Genomic DNA, 18,551 nt, shown 5'->3' on the forward strand with positions numbered 1-18,551 from the left:
CGATAGAGTGCGGCTCGCGTAAGCAGTGACCTTTTCTTTTCCGTTCTGCCACTGAACGAGGATGGCACCGAGACCAACGTTACTCGCGTCGGTATGTATGTCTGTATCGGCCTCTTCGTCAAAATGGGCAAGTATTGGAGTAGACTGCAAACGGCGTCGCAACTCTGAGAAAGCCGCTTCTTGTTCTTCCCGCCAAGAGAATGGTACACTTTCTTTCGTTAGCCGTGTCAGAGGCTCAGCGACCTCAGCAAAGTTTTCAACAAAGCGTCCGTAGTAGGCACATAGTCCCAGGAATCGTCTGACGGCCTTTTTGTCTTGCGATTTCGGAAAATTTTCAACTGCTGCAATCTTTTCCGGGTCTGGGCGGACACCTTCCGCACTAACTATGTGCCCGAGGAACCGAAGCTGATGAAATCCAAAGTGACACTTTTCCGGTTTGATGGTGAGTGCTGCCACGCGAATGGCATCCAGTACCATTCTCAGTCTGTGGATGTGCTGCTCGAAGGTAGAAGAAAAAAACCACTACATCGTCGAGGTAGACGAGACACGATTGCCACTTGAGTCCGGAGAGCACAGTGTCCATCATCCTCTGGAAGGTAGCGGGAGCAGAACACAAACCGAAAGGGAGCACTTTGAACTCATATAGTCCGTCTGGGGTCACAAACGCCGTCTTCTCGCGATCTCGTTCGTCCACCTCGATCTGCCAATATCCACTATTTAAGTCCAATGATGAAAAGAAGTGAGCATTGCGTAACTTGTCCAAGGCATCATCGATCCGTGGAAGTGGGTAAACATCACGCTTTGTGACTTGGTTCAGCTTTCTGTAGTCAACGCAAAACCGCAGAGTGTTGTCCTTCTTTTTGACTAGCACTACCGGTGATGCCCATGGACTGTTGGATGGCTGGATTACATCATCGTTGAGCATTTCCTGCACTTGGTTCTTGATGGCTTCTCTTTCTTTTGGCGCTACTCGGTATGGGTGCTGATGTACAGGTCTCACGTGTTCTTCGATCATGATACAGTGCTTTGCGACGGGAGTACGTCCGACTTTCGACGAGGTGGAGAAGCACTCGGCGAACTCTCTGATGAGGTCAGCAATCTGTTGCTTCTGAGATTACGAGAGCTCTCTGTCAATGTCTACTGACTGGAGTACGTTATTTGCTGTCTCTGAAGCTTTATCAAGAGTGCAAACATCTGAGACTTGCACGTACTCATGCAGCGATGCTACGGATGTTCTCTTCGCAACATGCTGCAGCTCATTTCGAAAGTTAGTTAATAGGACATGCGCACATCCATCACGAAGGCTCACCAGGCCTCTTGCCACGCATAGTCCTTTTTCTAGTAGCAGTCCGATGTTTTCGTCCGCTAATCCGTCACAGTCACGGAGAACTTCACTTCTCACAAGAACGGTCACACTGGAACGTGGCGGCACGGTTACATCTTCGTCCACAATGCGGAGAGGTAGAACGATTGGTTTCTCCACATGACAGAAGGCGACGGCATTCTCCGTAGAAAACTAAACCTGGCACTCTTGCAAGTCGATGACTGCATTGTTTGTCTGCAAAAAGTCCATGCCTATGATCAGTTCCCGGGAGCACTCAGGAAGCACAATAAAGCTGCCGACATACACAAATCCTCTTATTCCTATCTTTGCGGTGCATAACCCTACGGGACTAACTAAGTGCCCTCCAGCGATACGTATCAGAGGTCCGGTCCATTCAGTCATCACCTTCTTAAGCTTCTTTGCGGGAGCATTACTGACATCGAAATAGTCTGCACCAATATCTATTAGCGCAATGGCCTCAACGTCGTCGATCGTGACTAATATCTCGGAGGTAACGTCGCTACGACTGCACTTGTTCGTCAGTTGTCAGTATATCAGCGGCCTCACCTCCAGAGGTCGCTGGCTCTAGTCTTCACGCCGCGGGCTAGGTGAACGTGATCTTCGGAGATTTGATGACGGACGAGGACTCGGCGGCCGATAGCGCATCGGTGCTGTCGAACGCAACTCCCGTTGTTGCGTGTCTTGAGGTGAATAGCGTGAAGACAAGTATTCTTCGATTTCGTAGGGCCGTTCACCGTTCCGTGGGCATGGTGCATTGACTGGAAAACCACGCAGTCCCGCTCGACGATACTGGCACGCCCAGTAAAGGTGGCCTGCTTCTCCGCGGTGGTAGCAAAGGGGCCACCGGTCTACAGTGCGCCATACATCACTCATATGTGGTCTTGCTTCCGGCATTGGTAGCGGCGTACTCGGAGAAAATGTCAGAGGCATCACAGCAGTCGCAGCCGTCCGATTCATGCGCCCGAGATCCTGTCGTACAGCTTGCGCGTACGACAACTGAGGTGGAGGCTCCGGTTGTGTGCGCTGTAGTACCTGAGGTTGTGGTTGAAGAACCGCTTGCCGCACTTTTTCGCGCACGTCAGCAAGTGAGAACATCACTGGATGAGCTTGAGTCATTTGTTATTTCTGAAGTTCTTCCCTTACGACAGCCCTCACCATTTCACGCAAGAGGTCAATGTTACTCGTGAGGGTTGTCGACGCCGCACTAACAGATGAGACGCTGACGTCTTTGTTGCTGTAGGGTCTTTTCTATCATTGTCGCCTCTGATCTGAACTCAGCAAGAGAGCGGGGTGGATTACGCACCAGGCCTGCAAAAAGCTCCTCCTTCACTCCCCGCATCAGGTGCCGCAACTTCTTTTCTTCAGCCATGTTCGGGTCGGCCCGGCGGAACAGTCGGGACATGTCTTCAATGTACATGGCGACGCTCTCGTTGTTCCGTTGGTTTCGCATCTGAAGAGCGGCCTCTGCCTTTTCTTTGCGGTCCGTGTTTGGGTACGTAGCAAAAAACTCTCTTCGAAAGTCGTCCCACGACAATAAGAAAGCTTCGTGGTTTTCGAACCACGTACGCGCAGAATCTTGCAATGCCTCGTAGACGTAGCGAAGTTTCCTGTCTTCGTTCCAATCGTTCAGTCTGGCAACGCGTTCGAAACCGTCAAGCCAGTCCTCGGAATCGTCGAAAATATCACCGTGAAATACCTCTGGTATGCGGGGTGGGCCCATCACGATATGAGATGGAAATGAAGTCGCTTGGATGGCCATTGCAGGTGCTCCGGAACTTACGTCCTCCACTGGTCTCGAAGAATCGAAGAGGGCACCAAACTCGGGCTGCTCACCTCGTAGGCGACGACTCGTGCGTTGGTGTACGGGAGTAAACAGCGCTGGCTCCAACCTTTGGGGTTCTTGGCTATGTTCTCTATCCTGAGATGGGCTTGGAATCATACCCCGTACCTCCACCAGTTTGTAACGAACAAATACAGCGCCGCAAGCTAAAACAGCTATTTATTAATGGCGAACTTGTGCCCGTCAACTAAATACACAAAGGTTGTCAGCTCGCTAGTGAAAACCTCGTCAACTTCTTCTCCTGCATCTCGCCTCGAGCTGCTCCTCGAAAAAACCGCCAGCGTTCCTTTTCCAGCGCGTGGTGTGGTGACACGTGCAGCCAGCGTTGCATGGCGCGTTTAGCTTGGCGCGTTTGGCTTGTCAGTTGGTGTGGTAGAATTCATAAGAGCAGGAAGCGGCGCAAGACTTCAGTAGGTGCCTAACAACATGCGGCAATATTGTACATTTACGGTGAAAACCCTCAAAGGAATAATAATAATGGGTCTTTTAATTTATTTATACCATGCATTGTTTGACCTGTGAATCAGTGCCAATTAGTATTTAAATAAATTATAGGCAGAAGTGGTAATCCACGTGTCTCATGGATGCTTACTATATTGGAAAAGAAGAGAACACTTGTGTCAGTGGCATGTCTATTATGCTGGTTATAATATGGTTATAATCTCTCTTGCTACCTTGATGATTGCGTAGTGATTGCAACGGGCAGTGCTAATGCGGCTGGGTAAACAGGGTCTGCTTAATGGAGCTTACTTGTGAGTAACGCTATCTTTTTTTCTCCTGGCTTTTATCTGTGCTATCTAGTATTTAAGACCCCACAGGGTCAATTTTTATAAATTACTGTTGCAAGAAAAACAGTGCAAAAAAAAGGCATCATTTTTATTGAGCATTTTTATTGATCCTGATTCTTCTGCTGTGCAGATTCTATGTTTTATCATGTGCCCAGGTTGGCAGCTTCATATGCGCATGCCTTGAAAATAATTTTCATTCAACATCCTTGTTGTGTTTTTCTTGTCTTTTTCAGTGCTGTTGTTGTTGCACACTAATGTATCTTTATAGTGATCTGCCATAATGCGTAATGATAAGTCTTAAAGCAATTAACAGAGGGTACAATCATTACATGAGAAAAAAATTTCTCTAGGATAACCAAGTTGCAGCTTAGAACCATGAGCACAATCACGCTACGCACGGCCTATCTTTACAGAAATCACTCCACAGATGGCACACAAAAACTTCAAAAAGAAGAAGGTTCAAGGAGGGTGTTGGAACAGTGGCTAAACACTGCTTGTCTTGACAACTTTTAAATATGAATCTTGTAGCAGCATATGAGAAGAGCCAAGCACGACCCTTATCCTATGATGCCTGTGAACAAAGAGCCTCACACAAGTCGCTGACGATGTGTGTGAGCAGCAAAAAAATAAATAAGAATGTGTTTGCAGTCGTGAATCGCATTTCTAATTTAGGGAGAGCAAAGAAAAGCACTCTTTTATTAATCCACTATCAATGGTGACCCAGAAGCAGTTGGGTGAGGGAATTTACGATGCTTTTTCTCTCATCTCTTAGTGCATTCAAAGTGTGCGGAATCTAATGTCTAAACAATGTACCTTGTTGTGTCCTTCTCTACTCCTGACCTGCCCAGACAGCCCTTCGATAGTGCCCACGTCTACTTTGTGCCTTCTGCCGCTAGGGCCATAACCTACGGGTGACATAACACTAGTCAGCACCTGTTCGCTGACGTCAGTGCTCCTGGTCATATTTCAGCGAATAGGTCACCCATATTGCATAATTATTATGCACAAATAAATATGCTAAGACTCCTTCAGAAATACTTTGCAATTATATAAACACGACATCACATAGACTGTCCTACACTGTACAAGTCTATAAGTTCCCACGTTTGTCAACCAGTGTGCAATACTAAATACCTAACCGCTCTGAACAGCTTACTTGACCAGTCATCTAAGTGAAGAAATAGTTTCATATCCCAGATCTAGTGCCGTCTAAACAGCCGTAGAGCAGCGGACGAACAGGTAGCAGCAACAATGGTGAGCGGTTAAACGAAAGCGGGGACACTCGCTCCCATAAGAGCCCCGCCATCTGGGCAGGTCAGGAGGTCCTGGTTGTGTCCAATCAGCCACCGCTGATAACCCGCCATAAACATCACCGATCACCCATATTTGCACGAACTAATGTTCAAAAAGTTTTTTCAGTAAATGCCTGGAATTGAGGATATTAATTTGACTGAACATTTTGCTACTTCGCTGGAACATTATCTCTTTAGTGTTTTAATGTGTTATAATGTTGTTGCTGTTAGACAGACACGGGACCGGGTATAGAAATAAATGCAGCTAAAGTGGTTGCTTTTTCACTATGTCGTACCAATATGCCCAAGCATCTCTATGTGTCCTTCTTTGTCTGGTCTCACATTTTCCATGCTGTTTATTTTTTCACTATCTCGTATACATACATGTTTTTTTTTTCAATGATTTCTTTCGCCCCTCCTCTTGGACCGGTCTGCAGTATCTCTAAATTAATAAAGAAATAATAAAGAAATAAAGAAATAATAAAGAAATAAAGAATTGTTGCAGAACATGACATGCAGAGCTAGGTGCTGTTTTGCACAGTGGATGTCAATTAATTACCATTACTGTCATACTAAGTTTAATATGGAGTACTGAAGAAAAAAATATTTTGTGAGCAGCATGATCATTATACTCGGTAATCTAGAAATCGCTGTTACTTTTTAATTAGTTATTGTGAAAAATATATGACCCAGGTATACAAATGCTTATCTTTAAATGCAGTCTAAAAATATTAACAGGGTAGCCAGCCGGTCTGAGAACTGGCTAACCTCCCTGTCCTTCCTCATTTATTCCTTTTCCCCCCCCTAAAGATATTACTACACTTGATGCATGAATCTGTCCAGCTATATGTCTCTCTTAATATATGGCAGTGACCACATGGGACTTAGTCACCATGATGTATATCACCACCCATTCATATTTAGATGAATTGAGAAATTGGTATATTAATTTTCTACAAATGCTGTAGTGCTCACAGAGCCTATCTTAAGTTTGGCAATAGCGTAGTTAGCAACATCTCAATGAGTACAGCTACTTACTTTAGGCGATATTTGTAACATCAAGCACTTTGTTATTACTATATTGTATGATAAATTCATAAATATGTGATATTGTGATATAACCTAAAATGGTATTCTAGTTATCTATTAAAATGCTGATGTATAAGAGGTTAAAATTTTAAGGAGTTGAGTGGACCACACTGTTGTCTTGGGCTCTGTTGAGTTGCGTTTACGACTGTCTGGTAAGATAATGCAAATTGGAGGAGTCAAAGTTTGTTACTTACCTGATTTCAGCCTCAGAAGCGTAGCATGTACCACTGTAACCTATTCCAGCGAGAAATATTTTTTTGGCAAGCTGTTCTAGGAGTGTTTCTTCTCGGCACAGGCATGATTGTGCACAATGGACGGGCTGGCACAATGGTGGAACAGTTGGCCCGACAGATACCACAGGTTGTGGTGGTGCCCAAGATTCAACCAATCACCCGCACAGTGCTGAAGGTGCACCTGGACATCACTGCTGACTTTCGATGGTGTGACCGGTATCACAAAGGGGCGGAGGCTTTCTGGATCTGGGTGGAGGACCCAAACTCTGATGAGATTTACCACTACGAATACTTCATCCTCACAAAGCACCAGGTATGCTGCTTATGTTTTGTCCACACATTACCTCAGTGACCTAATAATGAGATGTTGCCAACCATGTAAATATGGGATGTAGCCATCATTGCACTGGTCAAAAATTGCTTGCTCTCTCTCCTTAAAAATGCCATAAAAGCTTGAAAACAAATGGGTTCTGCAGACACCAACCAAAATAACAAAGGTGGAAGCACTTGTGGGGTCTCGAATTTGGCGAGTGAACGCCACGCCACGCTCTTGGAGTGAACGGACACAGCAGACGCGGTCTGAACAAACCAAACAACCACATACACTTGTTTACCTAATTTGAACGACGATATCGTCTGTCGAATCGATACATCAATTGTAATTAACCCGCTAAGACATCCTTACACAAAATTACCATACACTCAAACAACATAACACAAGAGCACACAAAAGGCGGCGTCCCCAAGGCTTCACTCACCACGTGGGCCTACCGCAGGCGGCCCGCGGTGCTGTCCACGGCAGACCCACCGCGAGAGACAACCGTTCGTGGCAACCGCCACGCGCAGAAGAGTCTGTGAACTCTCGACCGCCACCAAGGCTTGCTTTCCGCCGGGGGTCACCACCGGCGCCACCACCATGATAATAAGAGTGGGGCTCAACGCGAACACAACGCCATCTATCGCCCGGTAGTTGTAAGCCGAAATGCGACTGTTGGGCGAGACAAGTGTGCCACGCAGCGCAAACAAATTTACAGGGGCTATCAGCACCCTCACATTTCCCCAACCTTAACTCTTTTCTTACCACAGGAAAATTGGCCTATTTTTGTATGTTACAGCTAGGAATTTTCTGTGCCGTTGCTACTAGGTGTACAGTGCCATGCAATGCATCAAAATAAAGACGAATGAACGTACTTTTGAATGCTTTTCATTTTGAAACAATAAAGAAAATTTATTTGGCACAAAAAATTCGTATACAATAAAATTATCAAATTTTCAAGAATTTTTTTTTGAAAAACGAAACGATATCTTCGACACCAAATTTTTCTGAGGAATTCTGACATATACAAAATGTTTAGTAATCACAGGGCAACATTATTTAGAAGAATTGTTAAAATTGACGAAGTTGTTTTTGAGTTACAAAAAAATTGCCTGATGCATAGCGAAATAGTGAAGTTCTGAGTTGGTCCTACGCGAGATTTTTTTTTTTCAAGAAAAAAAATTTTTCAGCAAAATATTACATACCAAAATGCAAGTACTAAATGTAGGGTTCGAAAGGTACATTTGACGAAAGAACTGGCAGATCTAAACAGGTAACAAAAATTGACAAACACAAATAATTAGGTTTGTTCACAACAAACGTCGTAATGATATACTTATATCTTCCGAGTAAAAAATTATGGAAAGTTATGAGAGATGCAAAATATTTAAAACAGCGTATTGGAGTAGGATTGAAAAAATGAAAGTTATAGCTCCAGACCTTCTCGAGCTATAAATTGTGCACTACTGCGGAGCGCCATGCCGAGGTCGATGCCCGGATCCCTCTGGGGTCGGAAGTTTACGCGTCTTTGTGCTGGAGGCAGCACATCGCCCCCATATGAAGTAGACACGCTAGAAATAATAATAACAATATGTGGGACACATACAGAGCAAGTCAGCCAGCTCCAGAACACGACAAACAAAACAGAAGGTGAAAACCAAACATACCCGCGACTAACAGCTGATGTTCCCGACTGATCTGATGAAATTTCTTCATCGGAGCTAAAATCCGATGTCACCACATCGCTGTCTGATTCCTCACTACTCGAGGAATTCAAAAGATCGCTCGTCGAGGCGTCGGCATCGAGCGAAATCGCTTTTTTTCGAGCGCGCGTGGTTTCTGATGTTGACGCCATCGCGTGAATCACATGCGCTTCAACCTTTGAACGGGCGTGACCTTTAAAAATCACCGCCACGCGGTAAAAATGCGAACCGTACAGAAGAAGCAATTCTAGTGTGTGTACCATTGCCTAGATGGCGCTACAAGTCCATAGGCACGGTGTTTGTTGAAAAATAGGGGCGTGAAATCCTCGTTCACCGGTGAACGATGCCTAGTGGCGTGGTAAGGAAAGAGTTAAATCAAACCTGTTGTGTTCCAAGCACCCCTGTGTCACGAGCGCTCCGAACCCGCGAAGGACCGGTTGCTGAAACTGCTTCCAGATGTTGACTCCTCCCCTTCCCCCGCTCGGCGCAAACGAGCCACCGTCGTTTCCCCCAACAGTTCGGCCGCCGCCTCCATCCGAATAGTAATAAACTTGTTTTTAACCGTTCGAATCTGTCTGAGCTTTTTGGACTACCGCGACCAACGCGTACGTCTATGGGCCGACGACAACACCGGACATAACAAAACCATATTCTGAAACAAAGAGATCAGCTACACAAGCTATAAACATAACCCATCTCCCTACATTATGTCCTTGCACCACGACACCGCCGCCGGTCGACATTGCTGCGCTGTCTCGCTCGACTTCACCTCAGTACCAGTCCCGCAACAGCAACGTTGCCGTCGGCGCGACGAACCGCCACTAGCGCCGACACGTCTTTCAATTCCGACCAGCACTCACGAGGGCGCCGGACTGCAGGCACTTGTGCAGGTCCCAGGCATCTCTATCGCGCAACCTCACGACCGCATTCCTGGCCAGTGGCACTCACGATGTGCAAAAGACTGCCAGCCGTGGATTACAACACTCCCGCTGCATACATTACAAAACACTCTAAAAAAATGGAGCAGGGCCTAGGAAAGGGAGCTTTGGGCTTTTTGCCCACGTCGTACGATGGTCAGTATGGCTAGCTAATACATCGGTTGCCCGCGTCGTACGATGGTCAGTACGGCTAGCTAATACATCGAGCCACCGTCGTTTCCCCCGGCAGTTCGGCCGCCGCCTCCATCCGAATAGGAATAAACTTTTTTTTAACCGTTCGAGGCTGTCTGAGCTTTTTGGACTACCGCGACCAACGCGTACGTCTATGGGCCGACGACAACACCGGACATAACAAAACCATATTCTGAAACAAAGAGATCAGCTACACAAGCTATAAACATAACACCCATCAAAAATAAAATAAAGGTCACTTTTCCTAATTCGTGCATCCCAAGATAAAAAAAATAAGTGAGGGAAGCAGAGCGCAACACCTCAACGCCACAATCCACCTAGTTGTGCCACGTGCGACAGGGGGCTGCGCAGAGCCTTAGGCCTAATGAGTCGCTCGGCAACAACTGACAACTGACCAGCACCCAGCCTAGGCGCAGAAGAAACAGCAGCGAGGAGACATCCACTCTGTGAAGTGGCCTTATCGCTCGCCGCACACAGCAGCTTACCGAGCGATCGGCGTCCACCGTACCGAATGGCGTTACGATGCCCCGGCGTCAAGCCGCAATGCCAGACAGCAATGACGCCCGGCTCCCTGAGCCCAAAGAGATAGAAGAAGCTGTTTACAGAAAATCGGACCAACCACGAGGCTTCCATACTCGCTCGCTTCGGACCCGGCCTACAAACCACGTGCTCTAGGCCTTGCCCACCCCAGGATGCAGACCGCATGGCTCTCGTCCCAATTCAACAACGGTTTTGAAAACAATCACCAACAAAAAAAGAACAACACTTGCGAGCTAAAAAAAAATAAAAACTCAACCTGCTGAGAAATTCAAACACGTTACAAACCGATCCCCTTGCTTTTCAACAGAGCACACCGCCAACGCTAGCAAAGAAGTCCCCCTAGGCCTACTTTACCCCGGTTCTAACAAAAGCTTGTGCCGAACCGCAAAAACTGTCATCCGATACTCCAAAATCCTGATGTCGGGCGCCACTGTAGGGTCTCGAATTGGCGAGCGCCACTATGCCACGCTCTTTGAGTGAACGTTCACAGAAGTAGCGGTCGGTGCAGCGGTCGGTGCAAACCAAACAACATACATACATTTATTTACCTAATTTACAACCAAGATATCGTCCACCGAATCGGTACATCAATCGTTACGAAACACGCCAGGACATTCGTACTCACTATATTACTATACACTCCATGACAAACACAATCATACGACAAAGACACAATAACATAACAAACACAATAATACACCCAAGGCGTCGTCGCCAACGCTTGACTTAGGGCCCTTACACGCGCTAGCCGCACACCCACTCCGCACATGGCGGGACCCCTGCCGCCCGCTAACGGAGAGCGAAATGGCGGCCCGGTGCCAAAATGCAACACAAGCGCTAGCCGCATGATCGGCTCTGATGCGCACTCTGGTTGGACGATGCGACGCTGTTGAGGCTGGTAACCATTTGGCGGAGCTTCAGTTTTCGAGGTCGGCAACCATCACCAACAGGAGACGACGCGGACAAGTTTTTGAATGCGTTGGTTCAAGCCGCCGCCTTTTATCACGAAAGTGAGGCTGTTGTATTTTCACAACGCGTTTTTCGGCCACAAGTGTTGCGTCGCCATAGTCATCTGTGTTCGAGGCTAATTACGCGCTCCCTTTTTGTTGTTATCGTCGTTACCACACCCAGGTCGTACCGCTCGAGTAGCATTTGGCGCAACGGCAATCTTTTACAGCTAGCTAGAATGCGGGCGCCAACACGCACAAACGCTTTGTATTACAATGGAGAAAAGGCTTACAGTGGCAGCGGCATTGCGCGCTGCGATACCACGATGCTATCTACAAATAGCTGAAGGAATTGACTGGTCAGTAATGTTTATGATTGGGTGCTGGTGTATATCGTTGTGCGCGGCTTGCTGATGCGCTCTTTATTTTGCGCTATACAAGTTCGCATTTGCTCTATAACATGTCACAATGAGCTCGATAAGTATTGAAGTAATTGAAGTTTCAGCCTAGAAGAAAATGTTTAGCATGTGTGATATATTCATTAAAGCTGGAATTAAATGTGTGTGCATATCAAGTAGTCATGCATCATATGAGAGGCGCTATAGCTTGTTTTTTAAAGAATCTAAATATGAAGCGTAATGTGTGTTTACATTTTATTCAAAACACCTTGTTGCTGTCGAAAACACATGTCTGCATTTTTTGTTGGTGTACGTAGAAAATGACACCACAAACATCGCTGTTATTTTAACTCATCTGAAGGTTTCACAATTTATTTGCTACAACCAATTCAATTCTACATTCCTGTTGCTCACCTCATCATCTTTTCCCATTGGCAATATGGTTCATTACATACCCCGACACAGCCTCAATGTTACATGGACTAACATGATGTCATAACCAGGTTTTCATTTCAGAATATTAGGTTTCTCCACCCACTTGAATGTTCTGTGGATGATGTGGGACAAATTTTTGGTGCTTCAGCTTCTTTTTCCCCCGTTTGAGTAATTGTTAGCAGGAAATCTTCTGTTTGGCTATGTTCACAGTAATCCAGTGAAAGGCATGTTTTAATAAAATGCATTTTTCTTTTTGGATGCCAATTAAACCATGAATCTCGTTCACTGTCGCATATTTGTGCTTACTCTAAGGTAACCCTTCTTTTTCATCACTCTATATCTCAGTCTCTTCTGGGGAGCCTGAATTTCTCCATTTCATATTCTGCTAGCTGGTGTAGAGTGCCAAATGCAGTAAAACATGGGCAGGATCTAAGGCATTCCCTCTATGATCAATTGAGCTGTGCACAATGTCTCCTTCTGAGACACATTTGCAGCTATCAGTCATTTCGGGGCATAATTGTATCAATAAATTCAAATCATTTGTCACCTCTGCAATTCTTGAATTTTAAGGTTCTTGTAAAAAAACCTTGCTGAAAATGTAAATGTGTTGAAATGTGTAAGGCTTCGAAAGAGACAAGAACACTTCTGTTCGCTTTAACTCTGGCTACATAAACAAGAACAGCCACAACGTAGTGTAATACGCTGTGCAAGAACATTCTATTGGCACAAGGCATGGCCTTGGCTTTAACTAGCTGTCTTCGGGACAACTTGTGATACAATTTGTGATGTCTTCTTTTTTGGCTGCCAAGTTAACCAGTATAGAATATTTTGCAGAATCTGCCACATTATCCTGAATTCTGACTGGTGTGAAAGTGCTTGAGCTTCAGCACTTTTTTTGTACGCATGTCTTTCTATTCTAAATGTGCATGTAATGTGTGCCTTCACATTATGCGCATACATGGTCATGGCAACGATTGACAACACTGAAGTGAGCACCACAATGTGTGTTGGCTGCCACAGGGGTGTAGGCAGATTTCTTTTCTTTTTTTTTGGGGGGGGGGGGGGGGGGCATGGACTTGGAGGAGGGGCACCACTATGATCTTAAGTGGGGCCCGGTTTGTGGATGTGATCGAGCCTCATTTTTCACTCTGTATTCTACGGGGGAAAATATTCGAAAAAGGGAGGGGGGTGTGAGCCCGGTGTGCCAACCCCTGGCTTTGCCACTGGGCTGCATCAACGTTGTATGCCTTACCCTACTAAGTATAAGATGTGTATGCACAGCCTCTTTCTACTGGTTACAGGGTGAACATGATGTGACGTGTGAAGTTGAGATGGGGCATTGGCATGCTAATGTTTTTGTTGTATCATCCTAAAATGAAATATCAGTCATGCTGTACTAGCCCATCGAGCGATTTCGTTCTGTCACCTGTGGTATTAATGTAAATGTAGTGGGTAGATCACTAATTGTTTTCTGCTGATAACATCAAGTGTTTTCTGCTGATAACATGAGTCTTTCATATTGCTCTTGTAATACTGAAGCATCATCAGCAAATTGCAAGCCATTCTTGAGTGAGTCTGATGAGACATTTTGTCTGTCTGTGACAGTCTGTTGCCATAGAGCAGAACAGGAATGGCTCAACATACTCATGAACACCCCAAGAAGATGAATACTTGCAGTGTTATTACTTTTTCAATATGTGAAATACTCTATCTGTAGCTGTTGTTTCACTAGAAAATTTTGCTTCAGAAAAACCACGTTACTGAAAAAAAAAGGTCTGTTTTGATTTGCAGTAAATTTATATCTTGCTCTCTTCCCTTATCTTGAACTTGATTATCACAGCATCCTTATACAAATTCAATATTGATTTTAATTATTGCTTTTTAATGTCACCACTGTGAGAACAAATAGCAGTAGATAAATGTCCACCTGTGGTATTTCTTCTTCTCACAGTGGTGATGCATAGGGCCAAATTTCATTCATGCATTTATTGAGTATAAAGCATTACAAGTGCAGAGGGGGCACCAAAACCTACAAAACAAGGTCCTGGTGGCTGACCATCTTCCACTACATTTTATTTTAAAAATGTATAGCACAGTGATAAAGTATCAAAAAGTCAGCACTTGCTTAAAAAAATATACCGTATTTACTCGCATAATAGGCGCACTTTTTTTTCAGAAAATCCGGCTCGAAGTTAGGGGTGCGCCAATTACACGGGGTAAAATTTTCGAAAATTTTTTCAACTCGGTTCTCGCGCTTTAAATCTGCACACTTGTCAAGTAAAAGGCGACTTTATCGTTTACCAATTAATTCAGCATAAAACAAACATACCTACGTACCTTTTAATGAACAAGCGAGAGCCGTCAACTGCACACACACACGTAAAATTTATTTACACAAAAGTCGTAGCTGTTCCTCCTTTTCCCTATTCGGAGTCCGAGTCGGAGATCACACATTCATCCGCACCCCACAACATGTCATCCTCACTCGCATCCAGTGCGTTCGAGATACCCGTCTTCTTGAAGCTTTTCCTGACGACTTCGTCGAAGATCGCCTGCCACACTTCCACGATCCAAGCGCTCAGCATTTCCACAGGCGGCCTCTTAATCTTACCACCTGTAGTCAGCTGATGTTGTCCTCCAGCCATTCAGGTGGTGTACAGCCTTCGAACATTGTCCTTTTTCTCTGATGGTGGTGATGGCGATCGAGCCCCCGGCGTTGTACACGTGACCTCCAAAAAGCGCGGTGATTGGGGGGGGTATCAGTAATTGATGGAACAGCCTTTTTTTTTTTCGCTCATGAACGCTTTTTTTTTTTTTTTCAAGTTTTATTTTGACAAACACGTTGGTTAGGTCGTTGCACTTCGAATTTTCTTTATTTGCTCGTCGATTTGCCTTCTTTTTTTCTTCAGGGTACGGGGACTGCGTTCCAACTGTACCGCTGGGGGGTAGAATCGTTTCTGATCACGGCCAAGTTCGGGGTGCACCTATTATGCGCGGAATTAAAAAAAATTGAATTTTCCGCGACCAAACTAGGGGTGCGCCTATTATGCGAGTGCGCCGATTATGCGAGTAAATACGGTAAAATGAAATGACATGCACAGCTTGCCAGTATCTGTCTTTTATTCTGAACTAAACCAAGATAACACACTGATTAAAATTTAAAATGGGTTCAGTGGTGTCATAGAAAAAAATGTTTACCTTCTAGCACACGTGCATTTCTTCTAGCAAGCTGCTTAAGCTTGCAACAAATGACATAGCTTGCAACAAATGACATAGGATAGAACATTGAGCCACATGTGCTATCGTACTAATTGTAAACTGCTGCAAGGTATGTGTAATCAATTCATTAATTATGTCTCAATAACTTTTGCATCCTCAAATGAAAGACAATAACGGTTGCATTACACAATGTAGTTTATTAGCAGCTTGCACAGGATATAGCATAGGGTACACAGGAAAACATGTCACGTTGTTCTTGGGTTGTAGTACAGACTCGCACTTCTTGGGCACCCCTATAAAACAGTGCAGAATACGTTGCATGCAAATGTGATACTGTGAGCATGTTTTACAGTAAGCTATTTATATAAACAAGTATAATGGAAGCAGCCCCATCAGCACTATAAAAACAATTTAAGAATCTGTGTTGTTATAAAGCCACAGCAGCCAAGCCATTGTGCTAAAGGTCAATTGATCATGCATTCACATACTCAATGCAAATCCACACATCACAAGTAATGCTTCATTCCTTCTCATATTGCCCATACTATAGACCACTACCAAGCTAAAGTATATGTTTGAAACACCTAAAAAATGATTCAGTTTGAATGTGCGAGATCATGTACACTCACATTTGTATGTACATAGTGATACATACTCAATGCAAATCCACACATCACAAGTAATGCTTCATTCCTTCTCATATTGCCCATGCTATGACCACAAACAAGCTAAAGTATATGTTTGAAACACCTAAAAAATGATTCAGTTTGAATGTGCGAGATCATGTACACTCACATTTGTATGTACATAGTGATTATATTGCCCCCCCTCCCCACTTCTGATTTCCTCAAAATAAAATCTGAGCTTAGTCCAAACACGAGCTTTTAAGCACTAAACCTGAAAAATGATGGGAATTGTAACTTATTGCACTGAAAGCAACCTTAAGGGGGGAGGTGGCATTGAAAAAAAACTTTTTTATTTGTTGACCTACAGCAATGAAATTTGGCATGCATACTCATAAGTGTCTAGAATAGGGAAATGTGCAGTTTCATCATGATAGCTTCAGTAGTTCTCAAGTTACATAATGCTACATGATCCAATTATATGGTCTGCTCGTGAAAAGCCTAGCGCTGCAACAAAACATGCCAGGAAGCTGTGAATGGTGTTGATCTTTACTCAAAAGAAAGCTACAGGGTATGGCACTCTCGGAAGTTCTCTTTTTTTTTTTTGGAGATTATCATGGCTGCCGACACACATTGTCAGAATCAATGACACGGACAAATCATCGTCTAGAAAAATAACAGGGCCACAAAACAGAAATTGAAGATTGCTGTACCCACAAGCAGTGTTCAGGAATTCAGGGAAAAAAAAACAGAATCAAAATCGGTCCATTCATTCTCGTGCTACTCTTTCCACGAGCAATGCACAATGTCCAAAACACACTTGTGAGAAAAAGCCTGTCGAAGTTTTCGACAGGCTTTTTTCAATGAACGTTTTTGTTTCTCGTTGGATATTGATGAAAATTGGCACAGACACTAAGAATAACCTCACAGTGCTTTCATAAAAATTTTGAAGCGATACCACGAATACTTTACGAGAAACAAATTATTTCATCATTGAACCATGTGGAGGGCCTGAGCATAATGTCAAAAAAAAAAAAAAAACAGTATTGAGAAAGCTGCGTTTAAGTGGGTCGTCGAGGATGGCACTGTGCACGTCATGCTTATACTAGTCGGCATGCATGTTGTAAGATGCCTTCTTCGCAACATATTTGTTTGTTCATTATTTGTAGTAACATCATGGTGTCGCATCAAACCCCAATAAAAAAAACTGTACCGAAAGAGTAATTTTTAGTAAGAATTAATCCAAATCAGTTTTCTCAAAACCCACCTGAACCCAAGCCAAAAAATATATGTTGCCAATTTAGAGCAAAACTTTCAAATGTAGGACATCATACCGAACCAGCGATACTACAACTGAACACATACCTGAAATTATGTTTTTGGAAGGGTGTCTGCAACCACATTGCCAATTACTGTACGAGTTATTGGTTTGAAACAATTAAAGTCGTTCAGTGCAAGTGTAAACAGCATATGTTGCCACTTACATGGTGAGTAATGGTGAGTATTGCCACTTACATGGTGAGTGAGTGAGAAAATTGCTGAGAGGATTACTAATGGCAAGCAGTTGCCTGCGATTCAGTAAGTAAACCTCTAGGGGTAGTGCCAGCAGTGGGGGGGAGGTTGTGGGGGGCTGGAGCCCTCTGAAAATTTCCACCTGCTCCCCCCCTCCTGCCATGACAAAAGCAAACATAGTGAAACGCAGCACAGAAGTTCTCAGCGTCCCTGCCCCTCGAAGGAACTCTCGTATCACGGTTGACCCCCCATAGTGAAGAAATCCTTGCGCCACCCCTGTATGCCTTTGTTTTCTGCTACCTGTCATTTTGTCGCATTGGTAGAGCGACTGCCCGGAAAGGCGTTGGTCTCTGGTTCGATCCCCGGACCAGGATAAATTTTTCGGCAACTAGCTTATTCTTGAGAAAAATCTGTACAGATTTCCTTGTGGCCTCGTGCCACAAACGGGTGGTTGTCTAGTTTCCCTTTCTGAACCATTCTGCCCCCTTGCAGGTTTCCACAGAACTTATTTGCATTACTTTGTTGTCTCATGTTACACAAAACAATTTATTATTTCACAAACATTAATAAGCTTGTGTTCCTTCAGAATCATGCATTATGTCGTACCCTCCAAAGGGACCATGTGTTTCAAGTGATGCATGCTGCTTTTCTTTCATGTTTTCAGTAAAAGTGACAAAATCAAATCATTTCAATCTAAATAATTTCTGGCAACACACGTGACATATTTAAGTGCAAGTATTCGTTGGCCCAAAATAAAGAATCTTTTTTGCATGCTTGCGGTGTGGATATTATGATGATGATAAGAATAGAAGCGTCTTTCATGCTTTCCAAGTAGCAAAAAAAGATGTCCATTCATGCGAAACGGTTTGCTTTTGTGTGCAACCAACACAAGTAGTGTTGACCAACAATCTATGCAAAGTGAATTATTACATTGCATTTCTACATTAGGACAAAACTATTTACTTTCTTATGGGTGCTCACATGCTAGTCCTAATATGTGCTGAAGTCACTGTAGTGCTCATATTCTAGTGTTATGGCCCATGTGCTTACTGTAACTCATAATGATTTCTTCAAAAAACTGTGCTGGTGGCTACGTATGCTTTGGTACCACATTATGTAGGCTGCATTTTCACTGGAAGGA

The 18,551-nt window shown here is 44.3% G+C and overlaps 1 protein-coding gene across 1 annotated transcript in view; it reads left to right on the forward strand.

Annotated features, from left to right (window-relative positions):
* Positions 1 to 18,551, forward strand: part of LOC119175108 (activating signal cointegrator 1 complex subunit obelus) — a 526,436-nt gene that overhangs the window by 264,049 nt on the left and 243,836 nt on the right. The window contains exon 20 of the mRNA XM_037426343.2: positions 6,650 to 6,900. Within this exon, the coding sequence (XP_037282240.2) occupies positions 6,650 to 6,900 (251 nt within the window). The remainder of the gene's footprint in view (positions 1 to 6,649; positions 6,901 to 18,551) is intronic.

Source organism: Rhipicephalus microplus, chromosome 5 (genome assembly GCF_043290135.1).
Source record: "Rhipicephalus microplus isolate Deutch F79 chromosome 5, USDA_Rmic, whole genome shotgun sequence".
Classification (NCBI taxonomy): domain Eukaryota; kingdom Metazoa; phylum Arthropoda; class Arachnida; order Ixodida; family Ixodidae; genus Rhipicephalus; species Rhipicephalus microplus.